The sequence below is a fragment of the Magallana gigas genome, chromosome 6 (genome assembly GCF_963853765.1).
Source record: "Magallana gigas chromosome 6, xbMagGiga1.1, whole genome shotgun sequence".
In the NCBI taxonomy this organism is placed as follows: Eukaryota; Metazoa; Mollusca; class Bivalvia; order Ostreida; family Ostreidae; genus Magallana; species Magallana gigas.
Window position 1 is genome coordinate 17,977,937 of NC_088858.1, and position 21,164 is coordinate 17,999,100.

At 33.0% G+C, this 21,164-nt stretch overlaps 1 protein-coding gene across 3 annotated transcripts; it reads left to right on the forward strand.

The window, feature by feature from the left end:
* The first annotated feature begins 936 nt into the window (after positions 1 to 936).
* Positions 937 to 19,839, forward strand: LOC105341353 (glutaminyl-peptide cyclotransferase). Of its 3 annotated transcripts, none has more exons than XR_010714606.1 (9): positions 937 to 1,330; positions 8,036 to 8,185; positions 14,040 to 14,321; positions 14,689 to 14,823; positions 15,174 to 15,273; positions 15,920 to 16,033; positions 16,220 to 16,394; positions 17,479 to 19,588; positions 19,710 to 19,839. XR_010714606.1 is itself a non-coding variant. In XM_066087372.1 (9 exons), the coding sequence occupies exons 1-8, from the start codon at positions 1,265 to 1,267 to the stop codon at positions 17,489 to 17,491; spliced, it is 1,035 nt and encodes a 344-aa protein (XP_065943444.1). In that variant the 5' UTR covers positions 937 to 1,264; the 3' UTR covers positions 17,492 to 17,499; positions 18,138 to 19,839. The 3 variants fall into 3 exon arrangements, 2 of the variants coding, with proteins under 2 accessions (XP_065943444.1, XP_065943443.1); XM_066087372.1 differs by having other exon boundaries at positions 17,479 to 17,499; positions 18,138 to 19,839; XM_066087371.1 differs by having other exon boundaries at positions 17,479 to 19,839.
* The last annotated feature ends 1,325 nt before the right edge of the window (positions 19,840 to 21,164 follow it).

The window sequence follows — 21,164 nt, forward strand, 5'->3', positions numbered from 1 at the left end:
CCGAGATTTTTTTTTAAGGTTTGGGTTTATTCATGGTTACTTTACACGAATCGCCCTCCTCCTCAGATTCGTACAAGCTTATAACAATGCTTTGATACGAAACGTCATTAAACAACACGTAAATGTGTTTATTATTATATAAGGAATAAGGAATCATTCTTAGATTATTATGAGGTGATAATTTTGGTCGGGCGTGATAAAATCCAATAAAGCCCGAATGGATAGATTTGATCACACCGCAACCGAAATTATCACCTCATAATATTCAAAGAATGATTCCTTATTACTTATATTTATATAATTTTAAACCATCGTACGATTAAATATTTAATTATAAATAAGCAAACCCCGCTGGCGCCTGAATTTGGCTTCATTTGAAGTTATGGGTTATATAGTACAAAATCGATACGTAGCGTTATCACAGGCAAAGACACTGGTAAATGTAAATATATACTGTTGGATTAACTATAGAAACAAGCGTCTGTGGTCATTATATAATAAATAAACAAATAGATGAATGAATGAATGAATGAATGAATGAATGAACGAATGGATGGATGGATGGATAGACAGATAGATAGATAGATAGATAGATAGATAGATAGATAGATAGATAGATAGATAGATAGATAGATAGATAGATAGATAGATAGATACCGGTAAATGAAATATCGCAAACATTTTTGTTTGTCAAAATTTGCACTTGGAAAAGAAAAATGATTGCAAAAACAGAATTAAGATTTTTTCCGTTTTTCAAATTTTAGCTCTTAAATAGACCTTTCGATATATAAGTCATGCATGAGCCTGAGTACCTGAACAGTGTCACTGAGCATTGAACAATAAGAAGTAAAACTGACCAACGTCTTACTCAATAAAGTCTCTTGCAGAAACTCCATAAGCCATCGTATTAATTCAATAATAGAAATTCAAAATCTGACATTTATCATCGGATCAGCAGTGTCCATATTACGCATCATAGCATCTTCGCAGTAGGAACAATCTTTGAGCGAATATTTATTTTGTAACACGGTGGGAAATATGTAATTATCGCAGGCACTTGTTTCCTAAGCATATAGCGTAACGTAACTTTAAGCGTCTGTGCAGATTAGCTTTTTTAACGTAAATGCGTTCGCACAACATTATCCACAATCAGACACTCGGAAAACCTCGAGGATAGAGTTACGCTGAAGGTGTTCCGAAGGACCGTGTGAATGAAACTCCAACATATGTTGAATCTAAGGACAGTTCAATCAATATCAGTGAGATGATTGGAGTTAAAGGCATAGTGCTACTACTGTGTACGGCGTGTGCCATCGCAAAGTCTAAAAGTGTAAGTATATTTTGTATCACTGACACTGACATGGAACGCAACTTTATGTGTTGTGCATAGCTTGGTAGGTACAGAACAGGTGCCCCTTGTTTCTCGGTTCTCACAGACATCATGCATTGTTTATCTTATCTGTATGTATAATATAATTATATCAAACTTTTAAATATATTTTTGTAATATACTGTTTTCTATATACAACATTATCCCAGATGTTTTACATATCCCCTAATGTAAATACAGTGGTCATTATCTTTGTTTTATCAGAAATATGGGATATATCCTTAATTAAAACTGTTCATTTATTCAAAAAGGGAAGAAAAAACTTATTGGCATAATTTGAAAGAATAGTATTTAAAAAAAAAAGAGAGACCCAGACAGCCTAACTTTATTATGTCAAGAGAATCATGAGAATAGGAGAAATTTAAGATCAGATTGGATATCTGCTGTGCCCTTCTGTCCCTATAGCTTTTATTAATTATTGTTACAATATTGGGATATTTTGTGAATTAAAGTCTTGGATGAATGCAAGGAAATATTTCTGTCTAGAAATTTCACTTTATGACTGATATTATATTTTCGCCAAGCAAAAACTAAACCCCCAAAACATTGATAATACACGGTCAACTGACAGATAAGAATATCTCTGGCCAACCTTAAACTGTACTTTGTTTATGAACATTGAAGGGAGAAAATGTTTTTAAAAATATATTGGCGAGTTATATGATATGACAGTACGACATTGACCCCCTCTTGTGAATTGGTTGGTATTAGCTAGCCCATTACGAACACAGCATGGATTCATAATAATCAATGAAATTGTCATTATTTGCCCTAAGGATCTTACCATCAACCATATGAGAAAAAAAAATGATTGTCCATATTAGTTTTTATATCTTTGTGCACATATTTAATTGCTTTGTCGGATTCTGTGTCATCAATATAGTTCATGGATGGAGGCACAAAAGTACTAATAAGTACAGTACTAAGATTAATTATCATTTTTGGTAAAAATAAAATTTGATAGTGCATGTGTATATGCCACCCTCCTACTAGCACCAGCAAGTGGGTTAACCATTAAGCTCAGTCGGTAGAGCGTTGGTTTTTAAACTGACGGGTCCTGAGTTTGAGCCTTTTTGTGGTCATTCCAATAATTTTGATCATTTGGAAATTTTTTCGAGTTAATGCATGTACAACATTACCATTTTTTATTGTCTTAAATTTCTTACTACTAGTTAAAGATAAATTATTATTTTTAATTGATATTAATGTACAATATACTAGGAAAAAAACTATGGCAAATATATAATATAGCAGGAAATTATGTTTTACTCCATTAAGTGGACAAATTTCTCAAAAATTTAGTTGCATTAAAAACTGTTGATATTTTTTTGTTGTTATAAAATTATGGAAATACTTCAAAACATAGTTAAATTATTTTAAAGATTGAAGCAGTTGTTTGAGAAGTGGCAGAATCAAAAGTGTATGTATGAGGAATAATGATATTTTTTGAGTCCAATTAAGTTAATGATTGTCATAATTAGGATTCAGTGATTTTAAGTTGTTGGTATTGCATCCACTAATCCAACCCTCAGCTAGTTGGAGAAGAATAGACCCTTATATAGATAGCCTTGAATAAAGTAATGTACATGTATATGACTTGCAAGGTTTACACTGAGAAAACGTTTACACTGAGAAAACGTTTCCACAATTACAATAGAAGCACTTTATCATCAGATGGGGCTGTCTACAGTGGCCTGACCAAGTTCTCTGGATGACATTTCATGAAATATTTTTTATTGTAGATCTAATTTAATTGCTTTAGCTTGTGGGTCCATTGTTAACATAAACAGGAACTCTCATCCTTCGCCAGCTAATTGTGCGTGAGCTTGTGCAACTTCACAATACAGTGGAACCTAAGTCATACGGATGCTTTCGTTCCAGAGTCAAATCGTCTGGATAGATGAAGCATCCGGATATCTGAATTGTGTTTATGGTTGTAATATCAATAACCCATTTGTTTTAAATGGGTTTTAATACTGTTCTCTTTGTCTTTAATAGTAAAATAGCAATAAATTAGAGTTTTCTATTGAAATCAACACTGCTATATATGGTTATTTTTGTCAAGAAAATATTAACCACACTTTAATACCTGTAACCAAATCTAGCTAAAGTCATTGTGTCTAAGTGTGCTGTGTGCCTATTTATGTTATGTAGCTTTATATGGTTGGTTTTGTATGGAAAATCACTTGACTCCTGTAATTAGGACTATTTTTTGAATAGTAGATTAAGCAAGTGAATGTTATACTTATTGAATTATTTTCAAAATTATCTAGGTATTGTAATTGCATTTCCTAATGGAATATGGAGTCAGCAACAAGCAGAACTAATCATCTGATGGTTACGCGTAATGATTTGCCCTACGCTTAGCGTAGTGATTTGCTCTGCACGTAGCATTTAGGATAGGCTATACAGAACTATTGTTTTAATATAAAACTTTGTGAGGCAAAAAGCAAGTATGTTATCATGGGTGGAAAAAAAAGCAAACGGTAGATATTTTTTTTATGTTTCCGGAGTCTATGCCACTAATGATCAATGAATGGATGAGTTATGAATGTCGTAAATTCAACAAGCACTTTTAGGAAATGATGCACCCAGACAACTTGGGAGAAATGTGTTAATGGTTTTATTTGCAGAGTAATAGTTCAATATCATAATACATAAATGTCATAGCAGATCTGTCGATGAAAACTCAATGCCAATTTCATACATGTTTTGATGATTCTTATTGCGTAACAATCCAACTAGGAATACCAAATATGGTAAAAAATCTTATCTAGTACATTTAATAAAAGATTTTGCTAGAGGAGCATTTATAATAAGTATAACACCTTCCTATCTGAAACTACTGCATTAAAATACCAAAACTAGATCATGATATTTTTACTGTACATTTTTCTCATCCATTACCTTTTTTGAAATTTTCTCAAATCTTCGAACTCACAAATAAAATATATTTAAATAATCAATGAAAAAATGATTGGGAACTGGTTACTGTTCTTGCTTGTTTTTTTTTTTTTTTAATGTTTTTTGTTTAATCAAACCGCAGCCATTTTATACGCCGTAGAATTATTTCCAACGCAAGCTATTATCTTTCCATTGACATCAAAGATGAGTTTGTTCAGCGTTTAAGGCTTACACACAAAGTGGAAAAATTGACTGAGGAAATCAATTAGTGTAGTAATTAACGAGGATTGACATTCAACAAATCCTTCCTATGTCTTGTGAAATTTACGTCAGACAGCCATTTACAGCCAACCACATCCTGTTTAAGTTGTATTTTAATGTTACTTACAAACAAGGAGTATTTGATCACCTTTGTGATGAGGAATCAATGATATCAGATGTTTGTCCATATCAATATTTCCATCTTCTGCAATTTGGTATTTGAGAGATCTGACTCACTTAACAATCTGTGTTTTGTACTGCTTGAATATGTACTATGCGAACCAAAGACTTAACAGTATTGGCTTAAGACTACAGCTCTAGTATATGCCTTGAAAAATCCGAACTACTTCAAATGCTCTAAAAGCTCCCAATGTCCATCTCAGTATTTTAGGCAAAAGGCAAATTTATTACTACCCTTGATACTTCTGACTCAATGTCTTTCTGATTCTATGATATTTGTTTCACTCATGTTTTTATTGAGTACCTTTAACATCTTTGTGGTGATAATTAAGGGTTTTGGCAAATCATCCTTTCTAAGTCTGATATGTAAAAAAGGTCATTATGAACACAAAATCTGAGATAAAATGTTTTTGCACCAAAAATCAAATTTATAACTATACCGTATGGGTAGTCTCTTTCTTTTGAAAATCCCTTTTTTTTGTCAAGCTTATTCAGATTTTCTGAAAGAAATTAGATTTTCATGAATGATGACTGCATGGATAAAAAAAACAACCAAAGACCACATAACATTTCTGGGGGTTATCTATTCTGTTCTGCAATTCATTTATTGCAAGTCCCCGGGTGACAGTTGGAGATATATTTATTCTCCCAGTAGTGGAACTCTTTGAATATTTGTATGGTAGGGAAAAAAGCCTTTAGCAGGATAAACTAATGAGGCATTTATTGACTGAGGTTAAAAGCATCAAACATCAAATGGAGGAAAATCAGAGAAATTTGCAACCATTTTTGATATTAAGAGTAGACGTTTTGCATTATTCTGTATTGCCACACTTCCCACAGAAAGGTTAAGTATGAGACTATATGATTGCAATAATGCAGTAAATAGGTGGTAATACAGTTGACAATACCTTGCTATTTCTGAATCTAGTACTAATTATTAAGGTCTTCTGTTTTCAGTGAAAGACGTTGTTTTTGTAAGGTTTCTGTTTCTCTATTATTTTGCTCTACTTGTAATTTTCGATAGAATTTTTTAGCGCAATTAAGATCTAAATAATGGCTAGTGACTGAGCAACTGAACTTTTGCCATAAAATAGAAATGAACATGTTGCTGTGCAGAATAGGTAACCCTGACGTCTCTTTTTGTCTTTGTTATTGTCGTGTTTTAATCAAGTTGTCAGAGAGGACGAAAAATTATTTTTAATGGGTTTTGGTTTTTCATATCAGTCTGTGGATCAAGGTTTCTTTTTCTTTTCTTTTTTCATGGTTTTTGCAATTGCAATTTAGTGTCTAATGAGACTTTTTTAATTGCAATGAGTTTTGGGATTTAAAACTTTTCAGGATTGTACATTATCATTTTAAAATCCACAGAAGACCTATTCATTGCTCGCAACGAGATTGCATCTAGTTGTTATTATTCTTTCATGTTAAATACTGATATCTGATTGGTTTAGATGCAGATATCCGTTCTATTACCTTAAGCGTTAGCAACACACTTGGCAAGGGGTAACACAACAATTGTTACATGCACGTAAATTATGGGCGCACTGTTCCCCATAGGATTCAATTCAATTTGTTGGTCAATTACGTATTTAAAAAAATTTAAAAGCAGTAATATTTTCTTTAAATTTAAGACATTCAGTATAATAAAATGAATAGTGCCTGTTTGGGATGGCTACAGATGCTTTGCACTATTTATATATTGTATATTTTGGACAAAGGTGAAATGCACTTTTACTGTAAGATAGAATATCCCTGTATAGCTGTATTTTTTTGTGGGTACCTTATTTTTTGCCTGTAACATTAAAAAAAAATCATTTCAAAAACATTTTGTCTAATTGGTAGGGTAATTTGAGTAGGGTAGTTCAGAAATTCAAGACATTAATTTCAAAAACTAAATTTGCATGAATAGTAGATTTACTTTGAAAAATTTTATGGCAGTACACCTCAATGATTAATTTTCTAAATGCGTCAATCATTATCGTTATTTAGAATAGAATTCTCTTCAAAGTCAGCATCAAGACATTGTAATTGGAAATAGAAACGGCCACAAGGAAAAGATTTGCCATTCCCAGTTTGATTAACATATTCCATTTCTGTTCTCTCTCTCTCTCTGCATGCCGAAAAATTCATCAGTTTTGATTCATTTTCTGTGATATCAATCACAAGGACTTGTTATAAATCCTACCTGTCTCAGAATCTGCTATTATTCAATTAATTTTCAATGCCCTGGATAAAGCACACACAGATCAGACAGTTGATGAAATGAGGTGTGTTTTTTCTCCCTTCTGGCCTTAGATTCCATGATTAGTTTTTCACTACTTAGGTTCTTCGCCATTTCGAGAGTTTAATGGTTATGGAAATTTATTGGTACAAATGTTGTAGTCACTTGGCAAGAATGAGGCTTCCGTCACTGTGTGTTTATTTCTGTCATAATCTGAGATGAAAATTTTGCAGATTTCTTATGTTTTTTAAGCAGACCCCCTTGACCATGGTTATGCAAACAGAGATTAATCTGGGGCATGTGACTCCCAGCCGATTTTCCCAACATTTGCCGAACAGGTCACTAGTTCCCAACAAAACATAGATTAATCCCTGATGAAATGTCCCCTTAATTAAAATGTAAAAAAAATTGTAAATTAGCATGTGCTACCTGGGCTTTCTTTTTCTACACTCAGGAGTTTTTCCTAATATTACAGAATCCCCCCTTTCTCCAAAAAGGATCTCTTTTTTGGAAGATTATTTGATGGCTAAGGGGTTGTCATAGCCAAAGGTGAAAAAAGTAAAAACTGAGTTGTTCTAGACTTAATCTTTTTAAAAAAATGTTGTGAGTATGAGGATAATGGGTACTGTTTTATGTGGGTGATATTAAATGTAAAAGCAAGGTCTTATACAATATGTAGGATTTGATGCTTTTGTCTTGCCAAAGCTATCCAATAGTTAATATACATGTAAGATAAGCTACAAATCATAGATATCAATATTAAAGTAACATATATATCAATATTTAATTTGTTTGTGCTCTTTAAGACCTAAAATAAGCCGTAATGGCTCTCAAGGGTGAATGATAGAGTGGTACCGACACATGAAATTGCTGTTATTTTGGTTATAAGGGACTGACCACTGAAATTAATTAGCTTTTGGTAATTTGATCTTGTTTTGAACATGACATGGTTTGTTATTATTGTTATAGGGGTTGGGGTTTGGGATGTAGAAAATTAATTACTAGAAGAAAGATTTGCGGTTTGCTGAAATGGATTTTTGAATTTAATGGAAATCACATTCTTCATTTCTCTTTAACAGGACAGAGCTCGATCAGCAAGATGGATTTCAGGGAAAGCCCTCAGGACAATAGTAGAGGAATACTCAGATCTCACCGAATTTAAAGAACTTGTCCGACCCATTCTCATCCCTAGAATGCCAGATACAGAGGGCAGTACTCGAGTCAGAAATGTAAGTGTTGTAAAGAGGGGTTGGATGTAGAGGGCAATACTCAAGTCAGAACTGTAAGCGATGTAAAGAGGGGTTGGATGTAGTGGGCAATGCTCGTCAGAAATTTATAAGGGTGTAAAGAGTGATAAGTGTAGAGGGCAATACTCAAGTCAGAAATGTAAGTGGTGTAAAGAGGGGTTGGGTGCAGAGGGCAATACCCGAAACAGAAATGAAAGTAGTGTGAATAGGGGTTGGATGTAGAGGCCAATACTCAAATCAGAAATTATGAAGGTAATGTAAAGAGGGGGTTGAATGTAGAGGGCAATACTCAAGTCAAAAATGTAAATGGTGTGAATAGGTGTTGGATGTGAAGTGCAATACTTAAAAGAAATGTCAGCGGTGTAAAGAGGGTTGAATGTAGAGGGCAGTATGTAGGGCAGAAATGTAAACAGTATAAAGATGGGTTGGATGCAGGGGAGAAAACTCAAGTCAGAAATGTAAGTGGTGTAAAGAGGTGTTTTAAAAATGTAGAGGGCAATACTCAAGTCAGAAGTGCAAGTGTGTCTGTAAAGAAGCGTTGGATGCAGAGGCCAATACTCAAGTCAGAAGTGCAAGTGGGTCTGTAAAGAGGTGTTGGATGCAGAGGGCAAAACTCCAGTCAGAAATTTTAGTGTTGTTCCTAAGAGAGAAAGAGAGGTTGATGCAGAGAGAAATTTTTAAATCATAAATATGAATGTTGTTTTGGTGGGAGGAAGAAAGTAAAGATAGTATGATGTGATGGGCGTCTTGGGGATGTGAAAAAAATAGAGAAGGGATATAGACATGATACAGGCCAGTTTTATATTTTTGAGCTAGAGAAGATTGTGGATAAATTGGATTGTGGATAGAGGGCCAATGAAATGCCACCTTTTTCATAACTAAATCAGAAATGTAAGTGGTATATGTGAATGGAGAGAGGGTAGTGGCAATTAATGAAGAGGGTCGTGTAATGACAGAGAGCTCGAGGGTTACGTACCTATAGAGTCATTTTTATGATGGTGTCAAACAAATGTTTCTGTCATCAATGACTTGTTCTTCTAAGGGGATGTTGGTTTGTTTCAAATTTCTTAGGAATGGATTTGTGTAGATGACATATACATTTATTGCAGGTGAGAAATATATTGGCCTATTTATGATCACCTGTCATTTACTCTGGTATATCCTCTCACCTAGCTGTCAGCATTGCATGCCATGAATCCTAGTTCTTAGTCCGTTCTACTGTATAAACCTGTACGTGTTTACATTTTCTTACAACTTAAGGTATCCAACTCCTAAATGTTGTTGTATCAAGAATTTCATGAGAAGTTTATGGGTGCCAAAAGTTTGAAATCTGTAGACAAAACACTTAAAAAAATACAAAGATGATGGGGGATCAGTATTCATCCCTTCATTTAATTTAACCTTTTGCATCTAAAATGCAATATCAGCCTGATTAGTATTTGTTGTCAGTATTTTTGATCAAGCAAACTTATATCTTCAAATATTGTTTTTAATTATGCACAATGGTCACACTAAATTAAGAGGGATTCCGAAAAAGTTATGTGCAGAAAGTTATATGTGTGACCTTTTTGCACTCTCAGATTCAGGAAGTAAGAAATTTCATGTTGTAATTTCATTTTCGGGTTTGCTTTTTGACTATCAAAAGCACCATGCACTTCCATTCAAAGCTACGAAAATAAGATCTTATCACAGATGAAATAAATTTCTCAAAGCTATGCTTTAAAACAATAATTTATAGCATACGGTGTGGTAAAATCCTGAAATGAATAAATTTAGTGTACCTTAGTGACCAAAATTATTAACTTTTCCCAAAATAATATTTGATTTGTTCCTTTCACGGGAGATGAAATTCTTCAATTGTTATTCTGTTACGTTATTTTTTGGTCGAAATGGTGATCAGTCTTTTTGTTAAGCAGGAAAATTATTTCAGACCAGGCTTTGAAAAAAGATTTACACACAATAAGTGACAGGATTTTGATTTTTTGTCTTGCTTAATTTTCTCATGGAAATGAAGCATCTCTGCCTAAGAAGTCAGATACAGGAGGAAATTGATCTCAGAGAATCAGAATCGTCTTTTTCGGTCGCTGTGTTCATAAGTTGGATTGTGGAAATGAAGCTATCTTCATTCGTTTAAACTAAATATGAATAACACATGGATACTAATAATCAATACACATTAAATAAAAGTACATGTATCTTATAAATTTTTAGGGAGGAAAAGACAGATGTTGCATAGAATGAACATTAACTTTTTTTTTATAAAAATATAATGAAATATTTAAAGAAAAAAATATATGTAGATTTTCTTGTTCCTGTTCTTAAGTGCAAATTGAAATAATACTGTACGTATTAAGAATTCTTATTTTGTAGTACTTTATATATTTTTTCAAATTCATGGCTCAGCATCAGCACAGATGCCATTTTGACCTAGCTAGCATTAAAGTGCAGAAATGTATAAATAAACAGATATGTTTTTAGCGTCCTGCAAAAGGGCTATGGAATGATTCCTTGTATAGTAGGAATCCACTACCAGCAGTTACTTTTATAATGGAGGCACCTCAGTCACCTTGAACATGTCTATTTTATTGGGAAAAATGAAATGGGGAAATCAAATATTCATCACCTAATGTGTTGTCAGAAGTCAAGAATCAGGAAGCGCTCTTGGGAGAAAATGGACTTAATGTTGTTTGTTGGACAATTAGTTGGTCATTCCATCGTCAAAGTCCACAGTTGAATGCATCGCTACAATCAGACGGCAAGGGCAGATTCCTCTGAATGACGTGAAGTACATATCAAGTCCTCCTCCACTCTCTCTCAGATGATGTTGAACTTTTACTGGACCTTAGATAATGGTTCTTCAGAATTAATCAACCTGCTTTTCCTTGACCCTTGAGTGAGGCGACATTTTATCCAATTTACTGATGCTGAAAGAGTGCTGCTTAGTCTTTGCCTTGTTCTATTAAGGTACCAAGTAGTGGTTTAATTTGTTAGATTAAACAAGCAATTAATCTAGATCAAAATAATCGTATTCAAGCCTATTTTTACTTAATACTTGGTTCTATGTACTCAATCAGATGGATATATTTACGGAAGGTCTAATGTTGTGCCACTAATACAGGTACTTTGTCATTTAGGTGAAAGATTTGAGAAAAAAATTGGAATGTCTCCGATTCAATTTGTGTTCGGTCAATATTCTTTTGCAAAGAACGCTTTAGGTGGACTTCTGCCGTTCTTCCAATTATTTTTGTCAATGAATGGATTCAAATTCGTAGATAGCGCTAATGAAGTCTGTAAAGACTCAAATATCTGGTAGTATCCCACTTAAGTAATTAAATCAACGTTTTTTACCTAATGTCAATTTACATTGATATCAGACCTAATGAAGCCATCATAGACCCAAAATCACTTATGAATGCGACATTTATTTTTTGCATTCACTGTAAAACCTGGTAGATAAGAATTGTTAAATAACAGAATTAGAATGACTTGGCCGGTATTGTCTGGTTTTGACATCGGTTTCTGGAATTGATCCGCACTATTAGAGGTGTGAAGCTATTGGGGAAGCCAGTAGTGATGTCGACACAGACCTGGGGACTGGAAATTTCCTGGAATCACGCAGAGATCCCTCTGCTGATGTCAAAACAGCGCTGATGGATTGCCACGTACACACCTACATGTAAAATAGAACTGCGAAACATGAGGAGTGTTAACGACAGTTACGTGAGGGGAATTATGACTTCCACTTTTGTGTACTATGATAACTAATTTGAAAATAAAAGTCTCTTTAAGGGGTGGAAATTTAGACAAAAGTGCATGAACTAGAGTACAAGTACTTTATTCAAAATCAAAGATTGTACAATCTAATTAATTAGATTGTACAATCATATAGCGTACACAAATATTGAAAAGTAGAAATTTAATTAATCTTTGAATTCTCAATAAGTGCTTTGAAAGTTTCCCAAAATTATAATAAATCAGTGATTATAAACTAAGAAAACATGTACAGATATAGTGTACATGTGCTCAGAAATTTTAGCGCTTTACTTTTTAAAATGAATAATACAAGTAGATAATGAAGTTTAAGGGTAAAATTATATTAATGAGTTTATATTGGTACATGTACTTGGAAATTCCAATTAGGAATCCTCAAAGAGATTCATTAAGACTTATTGATTAATTGATTCATTACACACAAAGAATAAGGGGTCAATTCATCATATCTCTTAAATACATGTCAGATGCTTTGTAGATGACCGAATATTGACTTAGTTATCTGGTATCTGCGGAGACCAAATTTAGCATCAAAGAATTGTAGGTCTTTATAATCTATTCCAGGTCACTTGTCATTTACATCAAATGTAGAAATGATGGCCATTTGGAATTATACCATCAAAGGATGGTTTTCCAAAAAAAGCTATTTTAACAAACCCTACCCACCAAATTTTACTTGTGTGCCAGAAAATGAGTACAAATTAATAAAACAAGAAATAAAGGAAGCTGATTTGATTTATTGGACCTAGGAAACTTTATTGTGTATTAATTAGAAAATCAACTTTGGGTGAATAATTCATCAAGATCTGATCAACTTGATGAGGAGTGGGGCAATTAATTTTTTTTCTCAGCAGTCTTTACTCTGGAATTATTGGGCTTACTTCTTTCATCAAACTCAGATCGGTAATTATGATTCAAAATTTACCGGTACATTGGGACTGGGTCGAACTGGATGGTTTTCGGAAGAGAAATAAAACCATTGAGTTTGATTAATGCTTGTTTCGGACCATTGTTACATTTCAAGATAAAGCATTGATTTTTTGGGGTGTTGTTTTTCATACAACTGGAAGCAATGATTTTTTCAAAGAATCAAATGAGATGGAGTTGACACTTCATACATCATAGTCACTCTGCTGTAAACTACCAGCAGTAGTGAGATCTTGATGGTGTATTTTGTTAGTATCGACATCGTAAGAATTAACAAAGCACATGGTGAAAAAGAATGATTTACCATGCGATCAGAAATATTGATCATTGTAAAGCACTTTACCAAAAGAAAATGAAATCTTGGCAATTAAAATGTTTTGAACAATATTCGCTTTCTTTGTTTGATCATCAAATACTGGTATAAGGGCTACAGGAACTGAAGAAAAAAAGTTCTATTTATTTCTTCTTCAATAAAGAACATTATATCCAATAGTAATTTATCTAATTTTAAGATTTATTTTAAAAAGTAAGAAAAATAATTATTAGCCTATTTATCACCAATATTTGAATTAAAACCGACCATTTTAAAAAATATGGATATAAAGAGCTTCAAAAGTGAAGTCTGATGACATTACAATATCATCAATGATCCAGGTAAAGGGGAAAATATTTACCTGAATTTACGTAATGGGTTTTAGATACTACAGAATGGGACTGGTAATTGTAATGGTGGGGTCACAAGTGTGGGTAGATTAGAAGAAGTACCTTAAGTTACTTTTTACAGAGATAATGACCTGATTTACTAATGAAGTACCACAGTCAAGAAACTTGGGGAGGAGTAAGAGTATTTTTTTGTCTTGTTAAAATCACTGTCTCCATCATATCATCTTCAGAATCTAATGATATTAGGTTGTAACATATAGGTATCAATAGATTTACTATTACTTACTATTTTCTCCATGTTTTTTTGGTGAAGAAAACCAACTGTTGTTCATTCAGCTATGGGCAATTGTGAATCTACCTCTAACCAGTTCCAAAAAGAGTTCCCTTTGTTTATGTCTTAGAAAGTTCCATACCTTTGTGTCTTATTGCATGTCATAAGCATTTTAACAATAAACATTTGATTTTTTTTTTTCAGTATCTTGTCAACTTTCTGCGTGCTCTTAATTGGCACATTGAGGAAGATGTCTTTCAGGATGACACACCTTGGGGCAGGAAGACATTTGTCAACATCATAGCAACGCAAGACCCAAGGAAGCCAAAGAAAATGGTTCTAGCTTCCCATTATGACTCTAAGAATATTACAGACAGAAACGGGAGAGAGTTTATAGGGGCTACAGACTCTGCCGTGCCCTGTGCAATTCTCCTGGATATAGCTATACAACTAAACTGTTTGTTTGAAAAAGCCCAGGGAGAAAAGGTACCAAAGTCAAAGTTAAATAATTCAGATTTCTATGAGAATCAAATTCTCTAACCTTAAAATGATGAATTTTACATATGGTACATATGGTCCAGGGTTGTCTCTCAGACCTGGGGGCGAGTATTTCCCCGCCTATAATGCCTTACCCTGCTATTATTAAATTTCAAACACAATCTAGCTATAAGCTAGACCCCCAGACCCCCCTTCTACTTGTTTATTTCTTCCTTCTACTTCAATTTTTAGAGACAACCCTGTTATGGTGATGGATTGAACATAAAAATGAATTCATAAATGCACTATTTTATGCTTTTTCCATTTTGTCAATAATCAAACAGAATGTACTGATTGCCTTTTATGGGCATTGCAGGCTCGTGACATTACCCCACAGATTGTTTTCTTTGATGGGGAGGAGGCATACAACACATGGACAGCAACAGATTCCATCTACGGAGCACGACACCTCGCCCAAAAATGGGAGCAAGAGAACAAACTACAAGATATCGTAAGAACTGAAACATGTGTTTTCTGCTATACCAGTAAATGCAAAATGGAAAATTTTCATGCAATCTTTGATGATGTGTGGTATTTTTTTTCTGTATTCCATGAAAGAGAATAACATTATTGTGATTGGTCAGTTAGCCTGTAGACCTGCTAATTTGAATTTTTAAGTACTAGATGAATTATGTTTAACGAAATCAAGAAAAAAGATTAAAGCTGTACAAAAAGTTTGATGCATTTATACATACATAATGTCTTATCCTAAAGGGAAGATTGATTTAAATGTTTCGGGGAAACCTTGCATGCATACCGCTGGCTACTTCGGTGAGATTGTTTTTTTTCTGCCTGCAACAGGATATCTTTGTTCTCTTGGATTTGATTGGAACCAGTGATGTCCAGTTCCACAACTTTTTTCCACAAACATCCAATGCCTTTGAACTTCTGGCAAGGAAAGGTAAATTATAAATATAGCAGAACTTAAATGAGGGCTATGGATGTTTTATACCACAGAGATAATAGAAATCAGTGTCATTTTGGTTTTTTTATGTGAAAGCCAGCCTGTCTATATTTCTGTCTGTATCTCTCTCTCCCCCCCCCCCCCCCCCCCCTCTCTCTTTCTCTGCCTGCATTGAACTTAATTTGTGACCACTTTTTTTTTATTTTTACAAGAAAGACTTAATGTTTGCAATGTTCATGCATAAGTATGATCAAGGTCAAAACTTAAAGTATGTTAAGAGTTGAGGTCAGTGACACAAATCAAAGATCAAATTAATTGTTCTTTTGTGCTATTTCATTATTTCTGGAATGGCTTTGTGATTTTTCGTGCAATCTTAGTAAAAGTTACTCTACATTTTGGTACTGCATCTACTGGTACATTTACCGAACACAACAACCTTGAATTTCAGCTGATCACAGAAATTGAGCCACCACGAATTCTTATGATTGTACATTATGTGTGGTACTCTAATTCTGTTTGATTTAGAATCATTTGTGTTATTTTCATGCAACAGATTTTATTTCAAAGTGTTGATACTTTTTTCCAATACTTATACACTATCAAATGTTTTATCACTGTACGAGTCGACTGGTTTCATTTACAGAACAACATCTGAAAAAAGATAAACTGCTAAGTGACAACAACAGAATTCTGTTCAACACACACCCTTACTATGGGGGAGGTATTGAAGATGATCATATTCCATTTTTACACAGAAGTAAGTCCAGCAATGTATTTTTCAGACTACCACCTTTAACAAAAACAGTGCATACTTTTATAAATTTTTTCCTTATATATGTACCATTATATGACAACAAAATGCTTTTAAAAAGAAGTACTGTTGTATATTTTACTCATAGTTTGCTTTTCTACATGTCTGTACATTTCTATTTCTGTGGTGCAGACGTTCCCATCCTCCACCTTATATCAGCACCATTTCCTAGTGTTTGGCACAGAATGAGTGACGATGCCGCCCACATAGATTATCACACGACGGAAGACTTCAACAAGGTCTTCCGAGTGTTTGTTGCCAGCTATCTACACCTCGATGCCTTACATACCCAGTGCAGAAGAAAAAAGTAATGGAAGTTTTTTAGATTGAGCAATCACAACCATATATGTTAAAGAATAACATCTGATGTACAGAAACTGAGAAATTTAAAAAGGGCAATATTCATTATTGTAAATGGCACAGATATCTATCTGTCTTTTCCAGATTATTAAGAGATACTGTGCAATGGTTTATGTACAAACAAAGATAGAATCAAAATTTGTGCTCAATATTTAGACCTTTAAGCATTTGATGGTACATATACCTTTTACATCTGAAAAAGGCTAGTTTCTGTGTATCATTTCTTAGAAATTTGTACAGTCATGTTTTTAACAGAATTGCCACCTGAAGTTTTTAAATTTTTCCTAAAATGTGGTTGTGGTTTTGACATGTACATCAGTCAATGAAATTGAAGTGTCTACGAATTTCTTGTGCCAAATTATCCAGATAAGAGATAAAATAATTTTTTTAGGTTTATGTGTGTTAATAGTATACATTCATTCAGGCCATCCTAAAAAAAAAATGTTTGTTTGGAATTGCCACCTTGGGGTTTCCAGACCCAGGGGGGGAGGGAGGGAATTTTATTTATCTTTCAAACTTGAAGTTTACTTAAAAATTGGTATGAAAAAAAATCTCCATATTAAAAAAAAGTTGTTTATTTTTTGCTAATAAAATTTAATCAGCGGGGATATTTCAATGAGGCGAAAGGCAATTCCAAACAATTAATAATTTTATTTTGGCCCCAGATGAGTATTAATATATATAAAATAATTTTGTTATCAGTTTTTAAAAATTGTATAGTTTTTGTTGCTCATTATCTTTGAAAAATTTGTTTGGTACATATTATGTTTCATAATTTAAGCTTTAGTTTGGGATTATACTATATAGTATATTTTTTATTCACATTTCAATTTTTGAAAGAGATAAGATCATGGATTTTACTTTAATTTCATGCACATGTTTTTGTTCATTTGCCATAATGTATAAGAAATTTTTTTCTCTCCCCTCCATAAAGTTGGTATAATAAAGTAACATAACACAAGATGGTTCTTTTGTACTAATTGATTTATTTTATATAGTCAGTAATGTATACTAATATATATATGTTACAGAGAGGAATTATGATATGAAAGGTAATAAATAGTACATGGTAGCATGTTTGGGGTGGTTTGACAAGTTCTTATTATATATCATATATATGTTAAAATGCAGGTATTTACAAGTGCTTTTGTAAAGCTACATTCACATTCCTATTATTTTTTTTCTGTTTTGCAATAATGTGCATGTCAGTACTAAACTCCTAGATACATGTGATACATGTATGTTCTTTTTCATGACAGTAGGTGATGTGTTTTAAACTGAGTTCAGCCAGTTTCCTCCCAAATTGGATGTTTGGTCTTCGATGTACTAACAAGGGGCACAACTGCATGTAGAATGTTTATTTCACAAAATGATAACTACATACTGGTGATGCATGAGTATTTTCCTAGAATTTGCCAGCAATATCTTGACCCTTTCATATGCAAAGTAAATACCGTATATTCTGTACATAAGTATGAAAACATGACAATTTTGTGGGCTATAATGGTAATTTGAAGTATCTCCTAGTTTTATAACTAATCTGGTTTTTAAAAGTGACTAGATCAAAATTGATTAATTTTTACCATGAAAATTTATGTTAATTATTTGAAAATAAAGTACCATCTTTAACACATGTCAGTCTTGTGAAGGTGAAACATTTTGGATAAATTCTTAATTTACTCCTTTGTAGGTGGTGGGGAATCAACAAAAGCAATATGGGAGATCTTTCAATTAAACCTCTTCATTTGATAACTGAATTATTCATTTGTTTTTCATTGACAGAGTTTTTATTTTATCTCACCTGAGAAAAAGGTGAAATTGTCCACAGTGGTTTGAGTATCATATTCATTGGCCTATTAGTCTCATCATTTCGATTTTGCAAGTTCAAATTTTTCTCTAATACATTGTAATACATACATATGCAGAATACACAATCAAAAAATGTTTTTCAGAATTTCTTATCAGTAGTTTAAACTGTTAAATAAAATTAGTGAGGAATATATTCAAAAACATGTTCATGGATGCACAGTATATACGAGGCTCCTCCTCATCTGCTATGATTTAAATTGTTGTACATGTCTCTTTTATTGATGTAAAGAATTTGTTTCATGTGGAATCAAGTATATCTACTGTGACAGTATTTTCAAATAAGACAGTTTGTCATTTCAGTTTAATTACCTCATTCATCTCATTGGTTTGTCTCTAGTCTATGGCATTTACATTTTGAATATTATTTTTCCCATTAGCATCTGATTATATCAACCATTACCTGGTACACGTATATGGAAATGTCTCAGATTTAGCATATCTATTGCAATATGTGATACATATTGATGAACTATAGAGTTGATGTGCAAAGTAATTTCATTTGAATAAATAAGATTTATCACCTCATCAGGTAAAGGGAAAGAAAACTAATATTATTGTTTTATATACATGTAATAAAAGAATTTTCATTTTTGGGAAAAATATTTACATCATTTAAAAAGATATCTGCATTAATTCCTTTTGAAAAAAAGTTTATTATTTTACAAATATGGTACATTGTATACAATGCATACCGTTACTGGTAAATCAATTTTTATCTCAGAATTATTTTTAACGTTATTTGTTGTCAGTATAGAGACTGTGAAACTTGATTTCTTTTATACACGAAAGTTTGTCCTTTTGTGTCCCTACAGTGTCAAAGAAGCATGCAATGTTATATATATCCGATATTAGTACAATCCAGCGCAATCTCAGCGGCAAGATACTGAGATTTTACTTTTAAAAGATATTTGTTGTACTTAATAAAACTAATTATCTATATCAATTTGGTAACACTTGACCAAACTGTATAGGCTTGCCATATTTTTGTCCTTTAGCTACTGAGCACATTTCAGTATCAGTTTGTTCATTAAAAGAATCTGCAAGTTGACTAATTAGATATGTGTCTTGATGTTCCATAAATCCTCTTCTGTGGTTTCATCAGTATTCATTGGCACAAATTTTCACAGATTTTGCAAAATGTACAATTTTTAATGATATGTAAATGAGTAAAAAAAATTGACATGTCCTGCCCATTACAAATGTCCTGTTTCTTACTTCAATACACATTTGATTTTGTGGATCCATTTAACAGCGAAAGCCACGATAAGTTGTGTTTAATGACTAATGATGAAACCAAAATAGTATATCATGCTCACAAACATTGATCTTAAAGACATAATCAAGAACTCAGTAATTTTTTAAGGCTTCACAGTTTATGTACATGTATACATAGATACTGGTGCATTGGGGTACAACCTTACTTCATCTACAGTGCAATTAGGTTACCTATATGATTTATTATTTATATCAGTCATGAATTGTATGAAATATTTCTGTTAATTAATAAATTAGATTGCAATAATTTGGTTTGTTTTTTCTGAATGAATTTTAAATCTCAATACAGTCTACTCAGCAGTGTTATGTGTTTCCACCACAGTAATACTATATTGTTTAAATAAATATATATATATATGCCTGGCATAGCATTATATTATATATAAATCATAAATCTTTATGATAAAATAACAAATCTTGAACTATTATCAAGCTGAGGATCAGAGAAACCTCGTGTTGGTTGTATAAAGACCCCTGTCAACTGGTTACATCATTCCATAGGGTATAATTATTATGCCCCCCTTCGAAGAAGGGAGGGCATATTGCTTTGCTGCTGTCTGTCAGTCCACCAATAGTTTCCATTCATTTTCTTCGCAGAGGATGAACATATTGGAATGAAATTTGGTATACAGGTTTATCATGATAATAGGTCAAGTTTGATGGGTACGATCGAGTAATTTTCGACAGAGTTATTGCCCTTGAATGTAGAAAATTTCCAGTTATTTGCAGTTTCCCCTAATTTTCTTCGCAGAGGATGAACAGATTGAAATGAAATTTGGTATACAGGTTTATCATGATAATATCAAGGTCAAGTTCGATACTGAGTACGATCGAGTATTTTTCGACAGAGTTATGGCCCTTGGACATTGAAAAATTCCAGTTATTTGCAGTTTCCGCTCATTTTCTTCGCAGAGGATGAATATATTGAAATGAAATTTGGTATACAGGTTTATCATGATAATATCAAGGTCAAGTTCGATATTGGGTATGATTGAGCAATTTTCGACAGAGTTATAACCCTTGGACTTAGAAAAATTCCAGTTATTTGCAGTTTACATTCATTTTCTTTGTGGATGTTTCCAAGGGAGGGGGGCATAAGTGTTTCACAAACATCTCTTGTTTCTAGATATTATTCCACTGGATGAGACAGTTTGTAGCAAGCAAGAATTGAAAAGGTATATCTGTCCTCTGTCTCTGTTTATCTGTGTGTCCCATTTTTGTGTCTGGTCCATTACTTTTCAAAATATATCTGAAGAACTAAATGGGCACAATAGTTGTTCATGACCCAACGGTGCCACGACTCTGATCTGAAGACATTTGACTAAAGTCGGGATCCCATTATCCAAGAAACCTTTTGAAAAGTTGGGTGATCTGAAACCAATAGGATTTGAAAGGAAAATGGAACATTTGGCAAAATTAATCTCATTTTCCAAAACCAATCTTCTAATGGTCCAAAAGCATGTCTTCGCACAGCATACCAATTCTGCTCGCAATTTTAAAAATCTGATTATCAAGTATGCTAATAATAAAGGAAAAGTTTGTACTGTACAAAAATCTTTAATAATAAAGACAG